This window comes from Pseudopipra pipra, chromosome 13, assembly GCF_036250125.1.
Source record: "Pseudopipra pipra isolate bDixPip1 chromosome 13, bDixPip1.hap1, whole genome shotgun sequence".
Lineage (NCBI taxonomy): Eukaryota > Metazoa > Chordata > Aves > Passeriformes > Pipridae > Pseudopipra > Pseudopipra pipra.
Genome location: NC_087561.1, coordinates 10,789,233 through 10,814,689, shown reverse-complemented (window position 1 = coordinate 10,814,689; position 25,457 = coordinate 10,789,233). Strand labels below are relative to the sequence as shown.

General features: G+C 46.0%; 1 protein-coding gene across 1 annotated transcript in view; it reads left to right on the top strand.

Moving 5' to 3' along the window:
* HS6ST2 (heparan sulfate 6-O-sulfotransferase 2) overlaps window positions 1-22,194 on the top strand; it is a 127,563-nt gene extending 105,369 nt beyond the window's left edge. The window contains exon 2 of the mRNA XM_064670006.1: window positions 19,305-22,194. Coding sequence (XP_064526076.1) covers window positions 19,305-20,007 — 703 coding nt within the window. The 3' untranslated portion in view covers window positions 20,008-22,194. The remainder of the gene's footprint in view (window positions 1-19,304) is intronic.
* Window positions 22,195-25,457: the final 3,263 nt, after the last annotated feature.

Below are 25,457 nucleotides of genomic sequence, written 5' to 3'. Positions count from 1 at the left end.
AGGTGCTAATTTATTATTCCAACCAGCTGTTATTATGGGGTGTAACCCACCCCACACACAGACACCCCCTAGCCCCTGGCTGTCTCGGGTCTGGATTCTGGGTGTGCTTCCAGCCATGGCATCACTATTGTCGGGGTGACCAGCATCCCCAAATTAGTATCCAAGGGAGGCACCATGACTGCCCTGGCCACGAAGGGGGAAGAGGTTCTCCCTGACCCCATGGACACTTTGGAGGATGTTTCCCAGGATTTACTTCCCCAGGTCAGCATCATGCCCGTGCATGGACCCCCACTCCAGTGTGGCCTTTTCTGGGCAAACTATCCCCATGAGCACTGACAGGACTTTCTCCTCAGAGGGTTTATGTCTCATGGTCAGTTGATTTTAAAGAGGTGTGAGCGCTAATTGAAGCACATGCCATCCCTCTCCCGTCTGGACTCCCTCATGTCCAGTAAAGCCCTACAGCATCTCTTTGAGGGAAGGATGAGTGACACTGGGAGCACTGGACAGCAATTTTCTCACTGTATTCTTATAATAATTTTTTCTTTAAAAAAAGCTTTTATGATAGAAAATCAAATTAGTAAAAACTCCTGAAAAGCCATTTTCCAGCTGGCTCTTGTTACTGCATCTCATACCTTTCAAAAACAATGTTCTCATAGCTCCCTGTCCTTGCTTCAATTCATTAATTAGTAATATTAATTAGTTGTATTAATTGCAAGGTGATACTTCTCATGTAAAGGAGGCTGAGTGCAACAAGGTGGTTCAGAACCCTCTATGGATGAGTAAAGGTTTCTGAATTTTGGAGCCGAGAGTTGCGGTAATGCCTGCCAGGTAATGAACATGGCCACGTTCATTACTGCTAGCACAGGCATTCCACAATTTGGGAGTTAAAATACCTATTTTAACGATGTTATGTTGGGTGTACAGGGTCATGGCTGGTATGCTGGTGTCTCCCACCTTAGTGGATGTTGTTCTTGCCAGTGTGTTGAGGACATTTCTGTTGCTCACCGTCCTGCTGTGCCCTTCCCGCCTCCCCTCCCTGGCTGCGATGCTCTGGGGGTTTTGTCCATGCTGGTGCAAAGCAGCGACAGTGCTGTGGTGAGCCCAGGTGGGCCAAGGGCTCTGCAGGCTCAGCTCTGCAACTGGTGTTGCAGAAGGTGGTGAATCACCCTTACACCACATCACTGCCCCGGGGATGTTTGTCATGGCTTCTTCTAAGCCATATCAGATTAAAAGTCGACATCAGCCCCAGTTCCCTGCTCTAATGCCAAGAGCAAAACTTCATGTTTTGCCCATATTGAAGGTCCCTAGTTCAGTTCCAGGTTTGTTGCCAAAACAGCAGGCTCTCCACAACACCACTGTGTTGAATCCGCGTAGCCTGGTGGCGTCAGTCGTGTCACTTGAGGATATTAGCACAGTGTCATCGAGCCCTGCAAAGACTCAGCCTTAGCAACGTGGCTGAGGTCATTTGTGCAACCAGATGTGCTGAGCCTTTAAGACAGGCTGGCACTTGGTGTGAAGATGTAAGGGTGTATCTTGTAATTTAGGCTTTCTTTCAGATATTTTGCATGTTATGCCACAGTCACTTAAGAGGATCTTTTAGGTCAAGGCGAGCAAGGCACTGCCGTCAAGGAGGAGAGGTCTGTGGAGATGAGCATGTGGGGAGGAAGGTCACAACTTGATAGCAGAAAACCCTGAAGCTGCAGATTAACAAAAGATGGTTTGATAAGAGAATTGGGGGTGCTGTGGTCGGTAATCTCATTCAGTTCTGTTTAAGCTGTGGTCAGCTGACTTCCCTGTGATACTCCAGCCCTGACAGGAGCAGGTAAACATCCTTTGAAATTTATTTAGCACACTTGCCATGATGGGAGCAGAGTGGAGAGCCGTGGAAGCAGGGATTTTGGGTGCAGGTCCCCACTGTGCTCCTGCAGGGAAGTGCCAGGGTGAGCAAGCCACAGAGCTAGTGCTCTTGTCAGAGATACTGAAACTGCTCAGATTTGATCCCAAGGACACTTAGAGATCAAGTAGTGTCAGTGTAATTCAATGATCTTTAGTTTTGTGTGCCAGGCATTGCCAACTCTTGCAAAATACTGAGCTGGTTTGTGATTTTCCTTTTCCCTCTCCCTCATTGTATATCTAGAAATGTCACTAAATATTAAGGCAATATTTTGAGCTGGATGAGCCATCAAAGCAGGACTACATGCTGGCATTGAAGAAGTGGTGGGACAGTCCCAGCTGGAGCATGGCCTCTCCTTATATTGCTTTTTTCCCTACCATGGAAGGCTGCCCCATTCCCACCATCACCATGTTTATTGCTTTCTGTGGCACAATTACCCCCGAGAGCTCAGTGGCAATTACCACAACAACTCTTCCAGTCTGCTTTTGACATGTTTATATTTTGCAAAAGCGCTCATTGGTTCAAACCTCAAGGGTCACCACCCCCTGGGGGTTTACCATTTTATAGCTTCAGGGGGAAAACTGTTTTTCCCCCACCACACCAAGTTGGCAGTGAGATGGTATTGCTCCCACCCATGGGCAGGAGAAACCCACTTGGCTCAAAACACAGTGCTGGGCACCCCTAAGGAGCAGTCACTCTTCAAACAATTCTTTTGTCCATATGGATTAATGGGCCTTTAGACCAAGCAATTACACAGGGTTATAGATTTTGGGAGTACAGTTTTTCGGGGGTCTCTTCTGGAAGGGGCTGCTGAGGCAGGACTGTGCATTTGTGGAGCTCTGTGATGCTGGGCTGCCCGCGGTGTGATGCTGTGCTGCCACCGGGGGGATGCTCAGACCCAGAGCACACAGTAAGTGTTTAGCTGTCTCCTCTCGGTCTTGATCTACAGGCAGAGGCTCAGTATGTAGTTAACACTTTTCCCCCTGCTGCGTGCTCTCACAACTCGAGGTGATTTGGTGATTTGACAGCGTTTCTCCCTCACACCGAATATAAATGGGCGTTTGGCACAGTCCTGCAGGACTGCAGCGCTGCTGGAGCTGGGGCAGCAGAGCTGGTGGTATTAGTCTGCAGCGTGCTTGTGGCATACTGAAACCTGAATTTCTGCAGGGCACCAGCCCAGATAGAGCTGTACTGCAGACAACCCCTCTTGCTGTCACAGACCCCCTGTTCCATCACCCAAACCCCTCATGCCCTAGGCTGGACCATGGGGTGGGTGCTCTGCCCCCCAACCCAGCTCCATCTGCAAGGTGCCCTGATGACCTAGTGTGGACAGGGGAGCCCCTGTCAGCCCACAATTAATTAACTAGTAGAACCATGAATTCTGGAAGGCATCAGAATTAATTTCTTTCTTACTTGCCTTTTTTCTCACTGTTTTTGTTAATGAATTCATTCCATGTGCTCATGGAAGTATCCTGGTGAGGCTTGAAGAGCTGAATTACAGGGAAAAAAAACCTCTCATTTTGCACCAGCATTTAGCTGATGAAATGTAAAGATGCAATGGGCTGATTAGTGATTCTGGTAATGTAATTAATGCCTCTGTTCTCTCATACGTGCAGAGCTGGAGGTCGAGCTGAGCACTCAGTGAAAATTTGCCCTGAATGTGCAGTTCAGTGTGCTCAAAGTTATTGCTCCCTCGTTATGATTCCTCCAGTAATTCCAAATTAAAGTTGATATACTTGTAAACGAAAAGCAGGGCATGCTTATGAATTGCAAGGGCTGGAGAATTCGGTTGCAAGATGTGAATGTTAATGTCACTGATCAGCCACGGACTGAGAGGGAAGGACTGGAGCAGAGCAAACACCTTGGTGGCTGTCTCTCCTGCCAGATGCAGAGCTGGTGGCAGGGCCTGTCTTGAGTCCTTGTCTGCACTTCCCTGGCTGCTACAGGCAACCAGCCTCACATGGTTCTGCTGCTTACATCTTCTTAACACCGCAACCGTCATAAACCATTTACATAATTCCCAGTCTGAAGCCAAGCTCAGATGAGCTCATTTTTGCATGCAACATGATTTTGGCACGCCTTACATGAAACTTTTATCTTATTTTTTTTTCTCCCCCATTTTTAATAAACATCACATTATCAAAATATTAGTGACGCCGGATTTGCCGCCGTTGGTTTACCATAGATAACAGCATGGAGTGTTCTTTCCGTTCTGATTCAATAGTGCATGACAAGGGAATCCAATTTGTTCAGATTTAGATGACATGCCTCCAATTATGTAATTCCATTAGGAGGTGCCTGCAGCCAAGTCTGTGCTCACAGTCTCAGCAGACATAACTCTAATGGGACGTGTTGCAATATTGCTGTGTGCTAAGCACAACCCTGATAGAGAGCACGACCTGTCTCCCAGTCGTGTTTGTGGGAATGGAGAACATGAAAAATGGTCCAGCTGTACTTGGGGCTCTAATCTGGCAGTAAGTTATGTCACTACAAGAACAAAGCTTTGCAATGAAAGGCGAATTTGCAATGGCTATATATTTTATGTATTCAAAATCAGTCAGTAAATGCAGCACTTTGAATATGATCTTATATTCAATTCCATAAATGGAAGATATATTGGTTGCAGTTTTTCCTCTTGAATAGCATCTCAGATTCCTATATACTTGGGAATGTTGGATATTTATGAGAATATAAAGCAGTGATGAAAACATAAGACTAAATCTTAGCACAGTTACAACTTGCTTTAAATTATTAATCTTTAAGAAGCATGATAAAAAATTCTACTATGCAAATTCTGTGGGACTGGGGTTGGCGTACATACCCGTTACCATAGAACTATCTAAATAATGTTTTTAGAATAATTGTGTAATGTTGATGCAGAGTTACAGTTTCTGCAGGCAGGAAAAGGCAATTCTAGTGGCAGATCTGTCTCCCCAAGAAGTGGGATGTAACACCACTCATAAATAAAGCTGTTTAGATGAATTTAGCATCACTTGCAAATCAGAAGATTTCCTCAATGCCTTTGGGTAACACGGTTCAGGCGGTGTTTGGTTGGGCTCAGCTCTCTGAGAACTGGGAAAGGGTGGGGTGGGGCATGTGGGATGTATTTTTGGTAGAGGATGCTCAGACCTGTGGAAACTGCAGGAATTTAAAGGCATTTAATAGCCATAAAAGGGTCGAAGCTCTGACAACCATAAGATATCCCTTGCTCAGTCTTGCCCTGTGTTTGGGTTGGACATGTAGGCAGGTCCATTCCATGAAGTTGGGATGTGAACTGTACACCCCACCTCTGTTGGCCAGTACTAACTAGGGCTTGGCCAAACAGATAGTATTTAAATATATAGCTGTTATTAAGAAGAAAAGCTCCCTAATTCTTGCTCTGGGAAAGTATGAGCGATAGCATCTCTACTTTCATAATCTTTTGCAGTTCTCACATGAATATATGAAAGAATTTAATAATGTTCTGGGTTTGAAAATGGTCATGCATATGTATACATCATCTTTAAAATCTCTCTTCTCTGACTTTCTTTCCTCTTATTTATGTTGAGAGGGGAAGCCAGCAAATGATTGCAATGTATGATGCATCCAATATCACCTTTCACATAAACAGAAAAAATATGCTTCTTCTGTTGATGTGATGAGACCAGGATGCATTTAAGTGTCTAGAGAAAGTGTCATTTTGTTTAAAATAATGTGAAGAGAAGCCCAATCTCAGTATGTTGAAATGAGTTATGGAGGTGCTGCTGTTTTAATGACAGGATGGTGGAGATGTAGCTAAAGATGCTGCTGTTGCACCTGAGCCCTGGCCCAAATCACTGCTGTTGTGAGCCCTTTCACACCCACTGCTCTTGTCCATGTTCCTGCACAGATGCTTTGCCAGAAACCCCCACTCAGGTGGTATTTGGCTGTGTATTAATCTGGCTCCTCGGTGGATTGCTTAGCCTGCAGATATAATGGAGTATATCAACCTCAGTTCAAAACCCAGTGTAATTCCATGGGAATGAATTGTTCAGATAAATTTGGTAGAGCACAGTTTCTTAATCTACTAAATGGGAAAAGACACTGCTGCCTGCAATTTGGGAATAAATTAGATTACTTTAGATTAACCCCTCCAGGGATGGAGACCTAGGAAGAGGCTGTTGCTGCTCAGACAGTTGATTTTCAGGTTTATTTATTGCAGCAATCCAGCTGCCAGTGTGACTGAGAGCAAAGCCTGTGCCGCTGTGGTGCACTTCATCATGCTCTGGAGCACTTGTTTGCTGAGTTCAAATGTGAAAGCATCGATCTGCTGCAAACCAGGCCACGTACCCCGGTGTTGGGGATGTCAGACTGTGCTTTGGCTTCTCTCCCTGGGAATCAAATACCCAGGTGGGTTTTCCTTGGTGTTCAGGGGCTCCCTGGAAAGTGTTTGTGAAGGCACCTCTGCTCCAAGGCAAGCTCAGTCCTTGGATCCCTTCAGCTCTACAAGCGCCCTGTTTGGTTCCCTTTAGGAAGAGCTTCTCCAGGTGGGCTCAGAGGGCCACGATAGGTCTCACCATCCTCATCCCTGGATGCCAACGTGTCGCTGGATTAAGTGAGCAAACCTGCAAGCAAGATACAGAGCCCCCATGGCAAATGCTGTTGTGGCTGGCGGGCTGAGACGAGCATCACTGTCCATCTGCAAAGCTGGTGCTGGCCCCTCCATCTGCGAGTCTGCGCTCCTGGATACATTTCAAAACAAAGCAGGAAAAGCCTGGGGTCCAAAGGGACTATGCCTTGGCCCATGCATCATCTCCCTTTGTCTGGTGCCTGCAGGAGTACTTCCACATCCCAGGGGTGTCTGCACAAGGGTGAATGGTGAGAGCAGAGCTGGTGTTCCCAGCGCTGTGCCAGTGCGGGGGCACAACAGGAGGGGTGCCCGTCCTTGGAGACCTGGCTGGAAGCCAGCCTGGTGCTGACGGTGAGAGGAGGAGTTATTGCTCACTACTGCGAGCAGTGAGAGGAAATGTTCAGTGTATTGCTTTCTGGGACACCTTCCCAGAAAACGTTTCCTTTTGGTAATTACAGCACTGATGCCATAAGCCCCGACAGTGGCTCCCCTTTAGTGGAGATGAATGGAGTGGAGTATCAGGAAAGCTCTCCAGGATTCAGTTTGGCCACAGACTATTAAATCAAGAGCCTGTTCAATGAGGACATCAGCCTGGCAAGGGCACAGCCTGGCCATACACAGCTGGGAGTGACAGCTGAAAACTCACCATGTTTGCTGCTTGAACTCCAGGGATGCTGCTACATCTGACTCCCAGGAATCACTGGACCCACACCCTCTCCCTAGTGCATTGTCAGAACTGGATTATAAACTCCTCAAAATAAGAAGCACATTTGTCATGGTGCTGTAAATCCAGAAGATGAGTGTTCACCCCATTGTTCAACATGGGGTTTACAGAAGAAACGTGCAAACCACAGGGTGGACCCAGCCTGAGCTGGGTCCTCTCTGGGCTGTGGCTACATCCAGTACTGGATAATGCTCAGACACATCTAAAGGTTCATTTGTAGAGTTGTGATCAGCTGAAGGTAGTCCCAGATCCTGCTTGTCCCCCTCCACATTGTATGACGTGTGATGATGTTCCCCTGTGTGGCTCTTGTTTCTTGAATTATACTTTATGTTTTATAAGAGGAGGGAAATAACCATGTGAAAGTGCAACTCTTATCTCAGGTACTGTGTTTTTTTGGCAGGATGGTAGACCAACAAGTATGAATGGAAAAGCTTCTGGCTCTGCTGCTCTGTTATTCCCTGGTGACGTGGGACTTGGCACTGATAGATCCTGAAGGGACACTTGTTCCATCCTGTCCCTTCCCCTTGGGGACACCCTCTGGGAGGACTGCTGAGTACACAAGATGGGAAGAGGAGAAAATCTTGGGAATTATAACCTATATGAGTGGAGTTCAATGAGGAAGTTCCAATGAATATAAATGCACTGTGCCTTTGCTTGTGGGAGGAAAACTTGGGTCAAATTTCCACTCCCAAAGCTGCCCTCCTGGCATCACAAGGTTTTAGGGGTTCAGCTGGATAAGGGAGATGCAGTAGAGACAGAACTTGGAGCTGCTGATTGGTGAACTGTAAATTTGAGCTGGAAAATGTGGCTGTACTGTAAAATTCAGGACACCATCTGTTTCATTGCTTGCTTGCAGTAACATTTGTACTTGATAATTAAAATGTCACACAGATTTTTAGCCAGCATAATCCATGGAGGAGTAAGAACTGTGTCTTCTGAAAATCATTCAAGAGATGCTCGCAGATAGGAATGATGCTGTTTTGAACCATCTCTTGCTGCTCAGAGGAGTTTTGCTTTTTGCTGTTTTTTCTGTTTATTGGTTTTTTTTCCTCCATATTTTGAGGAGGAGGCTAGAGGAGTAGGAGGCTAGAGGAGTAGGAGCAATGACAGATTCTTTTGGAAGGAACTGTGAACCTTAGTGAATGACCCTGAATGTCATGTGATTTATTTTGCTTTAGGTTTATCATACTGGGGCTGGGCTGGTGATGCCTCTCCTGTTTTTCTTCTGGCAGGGGTAGGTTAGCTTTGACTTCAGCTGAAATCAGCTTGGGGTTTCTCAGCTAACCTAAGCAAGATGTTCCTTCAGCTGAGGGTTCAAAGTGCTGCCTGCTTGGTTCTCTGTGGATGGTGAGGGCTGGGTGCTCAGGGCTTAAAGGACACAGCAAGAAGCCACTCAGAAAGGTCAGATCTTGACCCAAGCTTGTGCTACCCTCATGGTGAGAGAGCCAGAGCAAAAGGTAAAGCAAGTAACATTGTTTGTGGGCAGTGGAATCAGGTGCTTTTTGCATAGTGGTGCCAGTTCTGCTGGCACAGAGAGGAGCTGGGCTCCTCTCCTTGCCCAGCCCAGGTTGCTGCCTCTCCTCTTTATGGTGGCCTCAGACCAGCTGCCACTTTGGCTGGAGTTTGCTTCATGGCACTGAAAAGATGCAAAAATTGAATTTGCTTTTGACTGTCCACAAGCAGGATTTTTATTGTCTGAATGCTACAGATTAATTAACAATATAGGAGGCATCAGAAATCCAAAACCATGCTATGTGTCTAAGCTGATTCCTGTGCTGAATGTGCTGTTGCTGACCCCCAGGAAAGCATCTGATGAGGTTTTGCCAACTCAGTCTCCAGTTTCTTGACACATCACACACTTGGACTGTGTGGATGGTTCTCCTCTGAGTACAATATGATGGATGCATCCCTGCATTGGTTCAGGGTTGTATAACAGGCTAAAGTGGCATTTTCCATTAACATGGCTTACTAAGGACATCGTCCTAATTCAGACTGAGTAAAACATGCTTTTGCTAAATGTTTGGGGTGGAACTAGCAGATATGGGAAACAAGATGTTCTGCACATCTTGTAATGTTTGCTTAGTGTTGCTTGCTTAGCTGATGCAAAACCCCTCCCAGCTGAGCTTTGACACAACAAATGCATCCACAAAGTTTTATTAGAAATGCACTCCATGCTAGAGTTAGAAAGTAGTAGAAGTGGAAAGTAGTCCATTGCTATTAGAAATGCTGTTCCATGAAAATTTAAAATCCAGTTATGTCAACTGTGTGTGAACATGATTTTTAAAATCCTGGTCTGCTGGGAGGAGGTTGGAGCTCAGTGTTGCGGTGCATCGATCTGTGCCATGGGAAACTAGTCAGGATTAAAGATGAAGTCTGTGGAGGAACTGCGGTGAGAACCTCAGAAACACTTGGCCAGCCAGCGAGGTGCTTTCAGGGCTGTGTCCCGTCTTAAATCAAACATTCTGATGACATCTCAGCAGATGCAGACCTCCTTGTACGTCAGAGCTCAGGTCGTATCCTTGCAGGATCTAGTCCTGTGCTTCTGCCAGAAGACTGTATTGTAATGTGTGAGAGAGGGTTTAAAATATTCTAATTGTCTGCTATGAAATTACAGTTTTGTTCCCTGGAGTAGAAAAGTGAGTTAAATCATTAACGCCACGAGTCTCAGTGATGATTACGGAAATGTTTGCAAGTGACTTAATCAGTATAGTTTGTCTGAGTGGCCCATTTTAATATTATTGCACTGATTAAGTTTTCTTAGCTAATATGTGTTTCATTTCCAATTCAATTAAATGAGAATCCCCTTCCATTACATGATATTACTGGAGTGCCCTAGTGGGGCAGGAGCACACTTGGTATTTTCAATTGATACAGATTTCTTCATTATACAGTCTCATGGTGCTCAGTGGAATCAATGAGAGCTGAAATTAAAACTGTAGCAAGTTGCAGCTGTAAATACACTGTCCATTCCTCGATCCCTCTTTTAGCATCAGGCTGAGTATATATTAGTATCAGCTCATTAGTTACATTGCAAAGACGTTTTCAACAGATGCCTGCCTTTGACAAAATTTTAGAAAGACTGGGAAGGATTTTCCTTGGATTTCTATATGCCCGGTAATTATGATAAGCAGAAAAAGTTACATTAATGTGCCTTTTTTAGACACTATATATCGTCAGTTTAGTTTTTAAAAGCACTTCTGTGTAACCTATCGTGGGATGTATTAACCAGCGTAGGGAAGATTATCTACAAATGGCTTGTGAAGGAATTACCATCAGCCTTACGTGTGAGCCAAACCTCCTCCTTTTATGTATTATTGAAGAGAATTGATTGAGCTCTGATATAGTAACAAATGATTTTATAAATACCTCTCTGGAGTTAATTTCCCATTGTGGGATATGCAGAGCTCTTGGGGCTGATGCATGATCTTTTTCTTGAGAGCTCCAGTGTTGAGGCGGGGATGTTCAATAGTAGGTACTTTCATATACAAAGGAATTGGGAGGGGTGTTACTACAGTTCAAGCAGCGATTAGGAAATTGTGACGGGTACTCAGGAAATAGGATAAATCACAACTTCTAAATACACATTCATGCCTTCGTAAAAAAGAAAAGTGTGCGTGTCAAGCTAAGACAGGAGAAGCCCTCTGTACCCGCCTCCTTCTAGATCGTATTAAAACTTACAAAACTTACAAGGGAAGCACGCAGGGTTCAGTGATCTCCTGCTTCACGTGTACCCCGTGGGTGGCTGGTGGCAGGACAAGTGTTCCCAGTCCCAGGGGGCATCGTGTAGGTTTGGCGTGGCAGCCCCTGTCTCATTTCTCTGCTTTCGTGCTGCTCTGTGCAGCCATGCATCAGCTCGTGCCCTCTGCTTGCACGCACAGGACACAGCAGAGCCTTTCTGAAGTGTTGGTTTTATTCAATTATTAAAAGTATTTTCATCCGGCCGGAGAGTACGGGGCTTTGTGCATTTAAGACGTAGTGAAAATATATGAAAATATATATGGATAGAAGGATAAAGTTTTTTCTGTAATGCTAAATATATGCTTTTTATAAACAAGAAGTTGGATTTTTTTTAATTTTTTTTTTTTTTTTTAGAATATAATAAATATTTTAGCGTAGTTATTCTGGCTCCAAAAGCGCAATGAAAATGTTAGCCTTGGCATATCAATCGTGCTTTACAGATGACTGTAATTTCCTGAATGTCAAAACTCCAAATTTCTCTACTAAGCAAACTTTTCAGTGGCAAAATAGATTGCCTCCATAATATATCACTGTGTGCAAGAAAAAATGAAATCTTTATGTACTGTATTATGAATCAATGAGGCATTAAGATTCTTGGAAGGGTGAGTGGACTCTGGAAAATGAAAAACTGCCACTATTCCCTCTCTGTAAACCGCTGCTTATGGAGTGTAGGCTTTGCAAACCTCGATCCTCGCCGCCGCAAAAATATCAGTTACACGTTGAAACCAATTCCTGCAGCGGCATTTAGATGGGGTAAATACTGTTGTACAGATCTGATTTATAGCAGCATCCTGTGGTTTGTTCACCAGCTCTGTTGCAGTGGGCTCCTTTTTGCTTTGGGATATCTCCGTGCTTTTTAATGAATCTGTGAGCTCTGTGATCAGGGAGATGCTGTGCCACACCTGGAAGATGCTGTGTGATGCAGCTCTGGGAGATGTGAGCTCCAGGAGACAGGGACAGTTCCTCACACTGGGAGTAGGAAGGTGCTCCTGGTACTCTGTGGGCTTCAGAGCTCGATGTTTCAAAAGACGTTGCTCACACTGTTACTTTTCCTAGTGTGTATTAAGGGCAAAATTCAGCTCTGCCTCCTGTGTTTTTAAGGGATAATCAGCCTAGACAAGAAAAGCACTTTCCATAGCCAAGGCCTTGTGTGCTGCCAGCGCCAGCATCACAAATCCGGCATCACCTGTACTGCAGCTCAAGGGAAGCATGGCATGTTCTTATGCTGATGCTCCTCTGTCACATTCTCTCTCCTTTCCTTTGGTTTTACCTCGATGTGCAGCCTGGGGTCTTGGCACCACTGCTGCCCTCCATCAAGATGCCTTTGTCATATAAATTAAGCTCACTTGAGTGGGAAGCTTTGCTGCTCTGTGATGAAAGATGGGTGTTTCCAAAGGGGAAGTTCAGTCCTTTTCCCAGCAGGTCTGGTGGGTGGGATGAGTCTGGGCCCCTCTGCCCAGCGTTGCCACCCTTTCCCGTGCCAGACTCTGGGCTGGAGGCAGTGGATTGGGGACTGGCGCCAACGGCTGAGTCACTCTTCTGTTTGCTGAGTCTAAAAACAGAAACTTGCTTCTCTTTTTATGCTCCACTAAAAAAAAAAAAAGTAAAAAGGCCACTGTTCTTGCTGAATTGGTTGTGAGCAGGGGTATCCTGCAGAGATTTTAATAATACAGGCAATTATGAAATTAATACCACTCTGGCAGATCTGCAGGGCGGCTCTCCCCTCCACAGGCAACGCTGTGGACAATTAGTTTGTGCGTGAGGGTAGCTGGGAGCATGTGTGCGTGTGTGATGCTGCATATTTTTTACTTGTTTAAAGCCTTATTTTCATTATCTTTGTGTGCATATGCCATGCCTGCACATAAATGAACGTGTACCTTGAGCTGCAAAATCGCTGCCTTCCTCTGTGCCTGAAATGCTTCTTTTCTGCAGATCTTTCCTATTTGGTAATTTTACAGGCAATGATGGGCTGGTGTAATTGCTGTTCTTGAAAAATCCAGCTCCTTTTTATGGGTTCCTCTGGCACTTTTCTCCTGCTGCCGTTGCTGTGGGTAGGCTGCTGGCTTCCTACCCCCACCATTAGTGTTTCTAGACAAAACATCTCTGTGATTCATTGGGTGCTGATAGAAGTGAAAACATAATGATTACTTAGAGGAAATGTAAATTTACATTTGCTAACGGCTTTAATTCACAGTTCTGAAATACTTATCTCCTTTCCTCCGAGGTCCTTGTTCAGAGCTAATGCATGATTTGCCTCTGCCACCCTGAGACTCAGAGTAAAAGAATATAGTCCGTGTACTTTTGCAGGCTGCTGCAGTGAAAAGGGGTGTTTGTTCCTCCTCCTCCTCCTCCTCTCCCTCCCCATAATCTGTATCCTTCACTTCTTTAATTGATTTGTTCATCTAGATTTTACTATACTTTGAATTTTGGATGAGGCGGAGCTGGAAGTTTAGTTTAATTGGAATGACTGAATGAAGAGAGGTCTTGTAGGAACAAGTAGGAGCCAGCCCTGGGTCTGTTTGCTCAGCAGGAGCTGCACTGAGGTCCCTGGGGAGAGGAGAGAAGGAGAGCAGACCTGCTCAGATAACCCTGTAAGCACCATGAAGGTGGCAGGGGAGGATCTGGCAAGGGCAGCTGGTCTGTGGATCCAGGACATGGAAGCAGCCACGGGACACTGGGCATCAGATCTTCTCCCTGAAGCTCCCGGAGAGCATGACAGCCCCCCTTGCTCATCACCCACTCCGAGGTGAGGCCTGTTGCCCTTGTGTGTGGGGCCCGGGGCGCTGGGAGCACTGCGGGAAGCCCACGGGCGATGCTTCTCGGCTGCTGCCATTGCCATCCACATCACTGCTGCGAAGCATCTGGGACCAATCTGGAGTGGATGCAAACATTTGATTCCCAGCGCTGCCTCAGTGAGCTTGCCAAATATTTTGGCCTCATCTCTGTGAGTTGTGCTCTGTGGGAACAGCTCTTGGCAGGGAAGAAGCATTCCCATTTTGAGGGGAGGTTCCAAGCGTGGATGGTTGAGGCAGGAGAGGCTGTCACCAGGATGCTCACCCCTGTCCTTTTAATTGTGTCTCTAGGTGACAAAGTTCGTTAAGAATCTGAATGAGTCACAGTATTAAATGAATGCTTTGCCTCTCTCTGAGTGATCTCCAAACAGATGCCTGCCTCCAACAAATTAGGCAGCAGGGGTATTTCTGTTGGAGGAACAATTTGCGGTATTAGCAAATCAAATTCTCAGTGGGCCACTCTTGATGGGAATTAACCTCACCTTCTGGGAGTGAAGCACTCGGCACCCGACGTGGTGTAATTGAGTTTGACTTCTCGGAGAGATGTGGTGGGAATGATTGATCGGCGGGGAGACCCTCTGCCAAAGATTAAAATCCATCAGCAGCTTCAGAGCCGTGCGGGGAGGGTTTCTGAGAGCAGAACAAGGAATGTGAGACTCATGCTGTTCATGATCCTGACCTTCCATCATTGTCCGTGACTTTGCTGTCAAATAATCCCAAGCGGGGACATTTTCTGAGCTTTTTAGGGTGAGGGGGGAGTGCAGGAGCCTGCCTGCAGAACAGTTTCAGTTCACTGCTGGGAGCAGCAGAGAAGGAGATCTGTGCACGTGGCCACAGTGTAGGAGCATCTTCCTCTGGTCAAATGAGCTGAGTGAGACAAGTTGGTGTCTCAAAAAAACCCCAGATTGCTCAGCTTTTGAAAGAATGAGTATGTGACTACTCTTTTATAAATGAGCTCTGTGGATTTCCATTCAGCAGTGTGAGCAGTTTGTGGGGAACGGGGGAAGGACACCAATGTCCTTGTGCTGCTTGCCGGCTCTGGTGATTGTGCATTGTTTCTGGTGCCAGAGCACCAACCCTATGATTATTTCTCTTTTTTTGGTAGCTCAGTCCTTAGTCCTTTGCATGATATGCTGAATCTGTGCTGCAGGGTTTTAGTTCATTTTATTTACATTTCTGCTGGATGTGGTACAAATCTCATCTGTCCCTTTGCCCCTGCCCATTCAGGGGGAACTTTCAAAATATCCATCTTGGTTTCATACTGCCCTGTTAATGTACTGCAAAGTCCATGGACCAGGGGGAAAAAACCTCCCAGAGTAGGAAACATTCCCATATTTCCTTGCCTCCATCTCCACCCAAAGAGATGGAGATGCTTGTTCAAAATTGCCTCCTATTCACTGCACAAGCCCCGTTTGCAACTCCAAACGTCCTAGCCAGGCTTATCATCTGTATGAACTTGACCTAGATACAAGCTGGTGTGCTCGAGCCAGCTTAAAACATAACCTTACTTTTGCCTGGTGAATGGGACTGCCCCAGTACCTTCCCTGGAAATCATAGCTCTGCTTCTGAAGCCCTGTGCTAAAGCTGTGTTTCCCTGGGTTAGTTTGTCCCCGAGCATAGCCTGGGGGGAGATTGGGATGTTCCCAGGGCTGCCTTGCTCCCTGTGCAAAGGCTGTAGGTTTCTCACCCCCTGTAGCCTACAAAGCCCTTCTTGCCATAGCCTCATTTCTGAGCAGAAATGGGAAAAGGTCACTCAGTCCCTCACCTACTGATCCATTTGCTAATGGATGTAATGGTGAGTGGATGTTCAGCTTTCAGCTCCCCTCTCCAGCCCCTTACCTCATAGCTCCATCAAGCCAGGCTCGGGTTTCCAGGCTGAAGGCATGGCAGCTGCCAGCGTCTGACCTTCAGCCTCCCTCAACCTCAACAAGCAATTAAACAGCCAGGGCAGTGGGGTTGGGATGAGGTGTACCCTGACTTCAGGAGATTCTGACCCACTGGATGCTTAAGCAGAGTCACCTCCTCCTCCCCTCTTTTCGGTGGAGCAGCTCTGCAGATGAAGAGCCCCTTGAGCACTGTGGTGTGGGTACCTGGGTATCCCTTCCCTGGCAGCTTCTCCAGACTCTGAAATCTCTGGCTTTACTCAGTGCTGTCATCCCCTGAGGTTTCACACCTCTTCACTTGGACTTCAATTTTTTTTTTTTAATGATGCAATTAGAAGGTTTATACAAGGATTCATTAAAAAAAAAATCACTCACTTGGAAAAACAGATTTTGATTCTTCCCCTGTGTTTGGCAGAGGTGGGGAAAGGGGAATAGCCACCTGGTAGCTCAGGGACATACCAGAAACAAATGACTGTCACGCCATCTCACATTCCTGATGCCTTCAGGGTCAACCTACTTTGTGAGTTGCCCTGGAGCTCCTTTTGTTTTCTGCTTCATGGGCACCCAGCTCAACTTTGACAGAAAAGCTGTTTTTCTGGTGAGTGCAACTCTAAGTTGGAGGGATGATTCACAGTAGTTTGAGCTCTACCTGCAAACATGTTGTCTCGGGCTCTGAAGCACAAGCTTCATGGAATGGGCAGGAGCTCAACACCCCCTTGTTAAGACGACAGAAAGAACAAGCTGTTACATACAGAGCTAAAAATAATTGCAAAGCTTTGAGTCTTCCTCCCCATTGCAGCAGAATGATGCTCAAAGTGCTGATGGACGATTCCATCTCTGGCACGGCTCTGACTTGACGATGCATTAAAGCTTTTGTGACTTTTTGAAGCTCAGTTCAGATGAATGCAGAGCAGCACGGCTGCTTTCTTGGAGCTGCCATGATTCCTAACTTGGAGGAAATGGCTTGGGGCAAACCCAAAAGCTGGTGTTCCCAGAAGGGTCAGCTCCTTTTTCAGTAGAATTTTAATAGGCAGACTTAAGAAGGGGGAAAATGCACAATGTAGCTGAGATTGGCCCAGCAGCTGACAAAGCATCTCTCTCTAAGTTATTTCTTGAAAGCAGGATTCAGCTGGGAAGTAACAACATGGAATAAATAACAGCAATGAGCATGGTTGCAAGGAGCTGGTGCTCAGGCCAGGTAGGACATGGGCTCCGTCTGGGGCATCCCATAAGTAGCCCTGCCAATGGCCTGGCATCCCCAAGCACAGGGTGCTGAGGGACAACCAGGCACCTTCAGGCTCACTGCAGAGTCCAGTGAGCATCTTTACTCAGCCTCATCTCCTGGTCTCCCTGGACTGCAGCATTTCTCCCTGACAGGTGCTGATGGAGATATCCAGAGGGATGAGGCTGCCGGCCACCCAGGCTGACGGTGATTCCTTACGACACAGCCTCTTCCACCAACACACAAGTTTTTATTCATTCTTTTGTTTTTACAACAGCAGCCAAGGGAGATGCTTTGTCACTGCCGCCTGTGACCAAAGGGCACAAAGGGAGAGTGGCTGAAGGGTTTGAACTATAATAAAATGCTTGCTGGATCGATCTTGGCTCAGGATTTGTTTCCCTTTTTGCCTTAACTTCCCATTGATTTCTGTGATGACCTTAGAGCATATGGCTTGGTTGGCCCTCTCCCTCAGCTGGCAGCACCCCTGTACCTGCACCCCACTCTCCTCCCAGCCTCGCTGAACTGCTGATGGGTCAGCTCATACAAGGAGCTCTGGGGTAAGCAGGGCTTTGCTTTTGCCTCCTCAGTCATCAGATGTTTGTTGCTGAATATTAGTTGCTATAGTTAGTGCAGAGGTTAGTGCTATATGGTTGGGTCATTATTTTAGTGCAGTATCCCAATAAACTAGATCCAAGGGTGAGAAGTCCTGACAGAATTTAAAGAAGGGGATTGAGTTTGCCCCAGAGATGCCCCATTTCCCATGTTGGGGACCCTGACAAGGCTGTGTCGCTGCTGCACCAAAGGAGCCTGTGGCACAAGCATGACCAGGGACAGCTCCTGCTTGTGGGAGTGACTTGTTAAGGTGATGGTGCTCAAGGAAAGCCCTTTTCCTTTGGCAGGTCGGTTCTCCAATGCTACCAGAGACCTGCTGAGGTAAGACAGAGGTCTTGTAGAGGTCTCGCTCATGAAAGTGAGCTTTGTTCTTGCTTCCTGTTACCTACGACTCTCAGTGAAATCCTTGAATGGCACTTTTGGGGAAAAGGACTTTCCTTGGGGTCATGGCAAGGTTTTGGCTCCTTTTGTTCTGTGAATCTGTGGCCAAATCCCTCAGAGGCAGGAGGGGTGGCAGCAGCACTTGGATGAGGGTGGGGATGGTGATGGTGCCAATTGTGATGTCCTGGCTCCGAGTATGAGATGCTGTTGTTTCCAGCCACTGATGCTGAACTGGGCTGCTTGGCTTTATTTGGTTTTGCATGTTTATTGTATTTTCTACTTACTCAATTATTTATGAGTGTGGATGTTCTAAATAGGAAGAGGAATGGTGACTCTCCAGGTTTCCTTTCCCCTGTGCTGTTGGATCCTTTTTGTGCTTGCGATTCATTTTTTAGTCCACACAGAGACGATTTTCTGTAAAACATTGACATCTAGTGGCTTTTCTGCTGAAGGAAGCGATAGGGAACAAAAGGTTGACTGAGGGGTGGCCAGTCATGATGCCACTTGGGAAAGCAAATGAATATCCTTCTTCTCCTTACACAGCACCAAGGACACGACAATCACACCCCAAGGGCTCAGGGCTCCTGGGCACACACTCCTCAGTGTCCTTGTACTGGAGGAGTGGCCTTCCCTGGCAGGACAATTTGCTTATTGAGCTACTTTAATTCTATTTACTTAAGCAGGTAGCTGGTATCCTGACAGTGTTCCTCCAGCACCATTGCTGAGGCCATGGTTGTGTTAGTGAAGGTGCAAAAAGCATGTCCTTTGCATGACTTTAGGCTGTGACAGTGGACAACATGGTGTTTGATGGTGGATATTAATATGTAACCCAGAGTGAGCTCTTAATGCTATACCTATGGTTGAACTTGCAACTTTTCCAGCTGATGGGTTCCCTGAGGCAGCACGTGCCCTGCATGTGCCACCATCCTGTTGCTCCAAACCAAAGCCAGCACCTCCCTTGGAAACCTTTTCTCTTACAAAATGCTGCAATGCATTCTTTATTTTCCTGTTAGTCACTTAGCTCTCCTCTCTTATCATTGCAGTCCTGTATTAAAAGAGCCAGAGCTACCTGTGTCCTGCTTGGGTTGGGGCTTACATCCTGGGAGATACTTTGATTATTCTCCAAGGTCTGGGGAGAGCATCAACTGGGACACCAGCAGGAGCATGTTGCCACACGGGCAGCCCAGCACAGAGGGAAATTTTGGGTTCCCCTCACCTTTGTAGAGGCAACACCTGTTAAACAGAGTCAGCTGTGTGTGTGCAGGTACATAACAACCTTCCCACTCCCCCCAGGAATTTGTTCAGCCATCCTTCACCCTGCAGAGGTGAGCGCACGGAGGAGCGCGCTGCAGCAGGGCTCCGGAAAGCCTCTGAAGTGCATCTCTGGGTTCCTATTGATTTTGAACGTTAATTCGCTGTGTGCTGGAGACACACGGGACTAAACACTCTGTTTTCCTTTCCCCTTGGCAGGAATTTCTACTATATCACCATCCTGCGTGACCCCGTCTCCCGATACCTGAGCGAATGGCGCCACGTCCAGCGAGGAGCGACGTGGAAGGCGTCCCTGCATGTCTGTGATGGCCGGTCCCCAACCACCGAGGAGCTGCCCAGCTGCTACACGGGGGACGACTGGTCGGGCTGTTCCCTGCAGGAGTTCATGGATTGCCCCTACAACCTGGCCAACAACCGCCAGGTCCGCATGCTCTCCGACCTCAGCCTGGTGGGATGCTACAATCTGTCAGTCATGCCTGAGGAGCAGAGAAATAAGGTTCTGCTGGACAGTGCCAAGGAGAACCTGAAGCGCATGGCCTTCTTCGGCCTGACCGAATTCCAGCGCAAGACTCAGTATCTCTTTGAGAAGACTTTCAACATGAACTTCATCTCGCCGTTCACGCAGTACAATAGCACAAGGGCCTCCAGCGTGGAGATAGACAAGCAGACTCAGCAGCGCATCGAGGCCCTCAATTTTTTAGACATGGAATTGTACGATTATGCAAAAGACCTGTTTTTGCAGCGGTACCAGTACATGCGGCAGAAGGAGCACCAGGAGGCGCGGCGGAAACGCCAGGAGCAGCGGAAGATCCTGCGGGCAAAGCAGGCACACCTGAGGGAGCAGGGAGAGAACAGCTCCAGCACTGACTACATAGGGAACGTGGAGCGGTGGCGGCGGTAGTGGGGGGCACTCGCCGGGCACCAAAACGAAGCGGGACCCAACCCCAACCTGCAAATCGGAGACGACAAACGACGCTTCTTGAGGGTCCGAAGCAAAAAGAGGTTAAAATGTTGCCTTTGCAGTTGCCTTTGCAGTAAATGTTGTACTGTACGTGGAACACTTAATCTTAGCGTGTAATTAAATTGTCCTTTTTAGGTTTGTTGGATTATTTATGAAATACGGGAGCCAAATCGGCTCATCGGAAATGTTTGCTTGGACATTTATTTAAAAGAAAAGAAAGAAAAAAATTATCCTTAAATTAGCTATGAGTACAAAATGGGATGCTGGAAAATGTTTATGATGCTCGGCTGAAATCTATCTGGGAAGCAAACTCATGTCCTAATAACGAGCATTTAGCATACTCTCACAATACAGTATACGAGCAAAACCTTTTCCCTTTGATTTTATCTTTATTTTAACAATGTGTTTTCAAGGGCACCAACTGCTTATGATATTTACCAAGTTAATGAATGGACAATGAAGGGAACAGTAAAGGTCTAGAAAAATTATTGACTAGTTTTATGTATAATATTGGCTTTTAAAATGAATAGAAGTAATTTCTCTAGTTATATAAATATTTAAAATTTTAAACTTTTTCTACCTACTGCTGTTTAGAGTTTTAAGCTTGATCTATCTCATATTAAAAAAAAAGGAAAAAAAAATCATACATAGTTTTCTGAACTCAATGCCAATGTTATAGACACTGTTTTGAGACTTTTTCAGGGCAGTATGATTTTAACCATTCTGGAAAAGTTGCAGCACACTCTCATGTTTGTTTCATAAAGCCTATTCCAAATTATAATCCTGTGACAGTGTCTCATTTTAAGTCTTTCTTACCCATTAGAATACATAATGCTGAATTTATCATTCCTTAATAATTGGTGGTATAAACTAGATGAAATTATGTTGCGGATATTTGTGTAGTGTCTTTAAAAAGTCATAAAACTCTCTAATCCCAGCAATATTATGAAGAGAATTGCTTAATGGAAGTAGATTTACACTTGAATTAGGATTTACTTCCAGTAAATCTTTGCTACACCAGATAAGAACAGGGCTTTTTTTTTTTCCTATGCTCTTGAGCCCTTCTTAGCAATGATAGATGAGCGAGGACTGAAAATGATGGAAGCCAATTTTACCATAGCCATAGTTACATGGGATGAGAAGGTGTTGTGATGCCTGGGGTGCAGCAGCTTGCTCCCAAGCAGGCTTTGCTGGGACACAGGGTGCAGAGCTGGAGCCGGACCGGGCTCACTCACAGCCCTCCGGCCTCACCCAGACCGACAGGGAGAGCAGACAGGGCAGGTAGTACAAGGGGCTCCTATAAATCTCTATGCAAAAAAATAAAAAACCTCTGCAAGGCTTGGGCTAGACATTCAGCAAGTTCAGAAAATCCATACACAGCCTGCAGCGCTCCCGAGCTTGGCACTGAACGGAGATCCCGGAGCGGGTGCGCAGATGGAGGCACCCGGAAAGGGCCCTCTGTGTCCCCGTGGACACGATGCTTACAAGGCTCACTTGCACTATTGCCTTTCACCTGTAATACTCTATACACTATGAAGGCAGGGGGGCAGAAGATGAGGCAGAAGGCTTTAAAACAATCTTACGGCTCCACGCCTAAGTTACTTGGAAGCCGTTTTCCATCTGATGTTGTGTGGCAGCCTAGGGGCAGAAATCCTGCCGGGGGCAAGCAGAGAGCAAAGCAGCAGCAAACCAATACCCTGCGTTAGCAGCTTCAAGAAGAGAATAACTTCATGTACAGCAATTTTATTTTTTTTTTAAATGAGAACTGCAGTTGTCAATATGATGTCTCGGTTGTATTTTGGTTTTTACGGGGGAAAATAAAACTGAAAGGCACTGCTGTAAACAGGACTTAACTGTGGGCGAGCTGGAGGCCTGTTGCAGGAGGTGCATCTTGTTTTTATGCTGTGGTGTGCATGGTTTACAGAGACTAGTTGCATTTTCTTTGTGTATACTGTTTATTGTATATAGGGGATGTACGAATATAAGGATACCATTTTGTCATAACCATATCAAATTCTACTGATTTCCACCGTAGACGCTGTCTTATTGTGTAGATTTACAGGCCAATCCACTGACTTTGATTGTGTAATTTAACAATAGAACTGATAAATAAAATTTAACTACAGACTTCTGATTTTCATGTGCTTATTTCTTTTTCTGACTGCGTGTTGGGAGCTGTGCAGTTCAGAATGAATGGTAATTCCATGAATGAAATAGCAGTTGACAGCAAGGTTATGAGTTTGAAATCATGGCTTTTCTGAAGTGTATTTAAACTACAGCTTTCAAGGGCAAAGCCACTGTGGACTTTCTCTGGTTCAGGAGTGACTGTGGAGTTATGGCTGCTTTTCTGAGCAGTCCTCAGAAAAACAAGCTGCGGTCTCTGGTGATTTTAAGTACGATTGTCAATGTTCTGCAGCATTAAGGAATTCTTATATATGTGTGTTTATGCATATTATGTGCATATATGTGTGTTTATGCATATATGTGTGTTTATGCATATTATGTGTGTTTATGCATATTATTTTTTTTTTCCTTTATGTGATAACCCTCTGTTTTTGCTCCAGGAGGAGGCTGCCTAGCCACTGACTTCCAGTGCATCCTGCTGTATCATTCCTGGGGACGTTTTTAAACACACACACACAAAAAAGACAAAACCAGAATTGGATGCAAAAGCAGGTAAGAATTAATTAAGCCATAGTGCCCCAAATCAAATAGAAAAAATCGTATCGTAGAATTACAGAACCATAAAATGGTTTGGATTGGAACGGACCTTAAAGCTCATCTAGTTCCAACCCCTCTGCCATTACAGGAAAACCTTCCACTAGACCAGGTTGCTCCAAGCTCCATCCAGTCTGGCCTTGAACACTTCCAGGATGGGGCAGCCACAGAGCAACCTGTGCCAGGGCCTCACCCTCACAGGGAAGAACTTCTTCCTAATATCTAGTGTATATCTGCCCTCTTTCAGTTTGAAGCCATTAACCCTTGTCCTGTCACACCATGCCCTTGTCACAACTTCCTCTCCAGCTCTCTTGGAGCCTCTTCAGGTACTAGAAGGGGCTCTGAGTTGTCCCCAGAGTCTTGTCTTCTCCAAGCTGAACAACCCCAGCTCTCTCAGCCTGTCTCTATAGCAGAGGTTCTCCAGCCCTCTGAGCATTTTCTTGGGCAGAGATGCCATAAAGATACTTGTTTAGAATTTGGATGAAGGCATTTTTGTCTTGGTGGTTGTAAAAGATCCACAGGTTTACCAGACTTGCAGCAGGACAGTTGACATGAAGGTGTCTGTGGGAGACCTTACCCTGACCTGGTTGAATTCCCCTGCAAGGACAGAGCTGCCCTTCCTCTTCCAAGTACCTGCAGGGACATCTTACCCCTGTGAGCCTTTTTGAGTCATGGGGAGTGGGGAATGGAGAGGTCTGCCAGCAAACCTGCATTTGACTGCCTTTATAGACAGGTCTATGACTGCACTGAGAGAGCTGCTGGTGGAGCTGCTAATGGGATAGAGGTCATGCAAGATGCCTCCCTGCAGCTAAAAAGCACCCAGCAGTGGAGTCTGGCATAAAACTAATTGGGATTGCCTTTGGAATGGAGTACTTTGACAGCTGAGAAAACTGTTACTTTAGGAGAGGAAGAATGGAAGAGGAGGGGATGTGTTTGGATTCAGAAACTGAGGAGCTACAGCAGTGAGTAAAGTGACTTTCAAACCCTCCGGTGAGTTTTGAAAAGCCTGGAGACACGTTAAGAAAATTCTTCTGAGCACCGAGATGCTTCTTAAGTTTGCAGGGATAGAAAGGGATGTCAACACCATTGGCACTCCCAGCATCAGCCTGGGGTAGTCAGTGCGGAGCCAAGGGCTGCACTGGAGATGGTTTTGGTTCCTTTTGCTCTCCAAAAGATTGGAAAGTTGATACCTGTGAGACCTGTGTGGCCTTGCAAAGGGTTGCATTCAGGACTAATAGTTTGGGACTGAAAGTTTTCCTAAAGGGTACCTGGTACGCAAAGGTTGTTGGGGGTGAACTGCACAGCTGATTTTTGTCCTTTGCAACCTCTTTATATAACATATGATATATTTTAGTGTGCTGTAATATGTTTGCTTCCAATTATGTCATTTTTGAGTAAAATGAACTGATGTATTTTTTGTATAATTTTTTTAATTCACACATTATCCAAAATTATCAGAGCCATGAATAACACCTGACAGATACCAATGCAATTCAGCTATTTCAGTTCATGAAATCAGTAAGGAAAGGAGAGGGAAACTTGATACATCTCCTCTCTTAAATTTGAGCCAGAAATATCAGATAATTGAGAGAACCTGTCAAACTAATGCAAACCCTCAGCTGCAGACCAAGTCTGCTGGACTGGCCCAGTGCTCCCAGGGAGGCACAGAGAGCAGCTCTGGGTGGAGAGGTGATCCTTATGGAGACATTTTCTGCAGGAGAAATATTTTCCAAGCAGGCGATAAATTTAAATCTTTCACTTACTAAAAATATCTCTGTCTCCAAAGTATTTGGGAGGAGCTGGGGATGCTTTGGCTATTGCTGGACCCTGCTGAGGTGGCACTGTGTGGGAGGAGAAAAGCGAAGGGTCCTTCTCTCCTCATGTGGGAATGTGGATGCTGGGATGGAGACCTGGGATCTCCTGCCTCCAAAGTGGATGGAGCAGTGACAAACCAAGCTGTGATCTGAACAAGGGTGGGATCTGGGCTCTGGGGGCAGCTGGCACTCTGTCCTTCCTGCCCCACTGGCAGCTATGGTTCCGTGCAGCGCAGAGGAACAGCCTGCCCAAACCTTCCTGTGCAAATAGCACAGCGTCTGAACTCTTACCTATGAAATTCAATTCTGGGTTTCCTAAAGCAATCTCCCTGTTCCACGAGCCTCATCAGGGAAGAGTGTAATTTCATTTAATCCATTTCTTGAGTTCAGAGTCAGCGGCGTTGCCATCATGCTAATATCACTGCTCTGCCATCTCTAGAGACGGAGTGACGAGTTTAGACCTGAAATCGAATTTGGCTCTGAGCTTCCAGAGGATCTATCAGCCAAATTACCCATAGTCTCTGCCCAGAAGCTCTGTCATGCAGTTTAGCTCTGCAAGGATGCATTAGGCCAGGCAGGAGAGGTTATATCGCTTTTTGTTTTGGGAGCAATGAAATGCTGAAACAATCTATATGCAAAGCAATCAAAATAGTTATAGTGAGGGCTGAGTGTTCATTTTCAGGACAATACAGCCGCTGCCTTTTGGTATCCTCAGCTATTTAATTTATGTATTCCCTTGTATGACTGCAAATAAGGCTTTCACTTGGAAGGATTTTGACAAGCAGTTGTTGACATAAACCTCTACATAAATTGTATAAACTATAGAGATTAATGTCAAATATATGTATTTTCTGATGG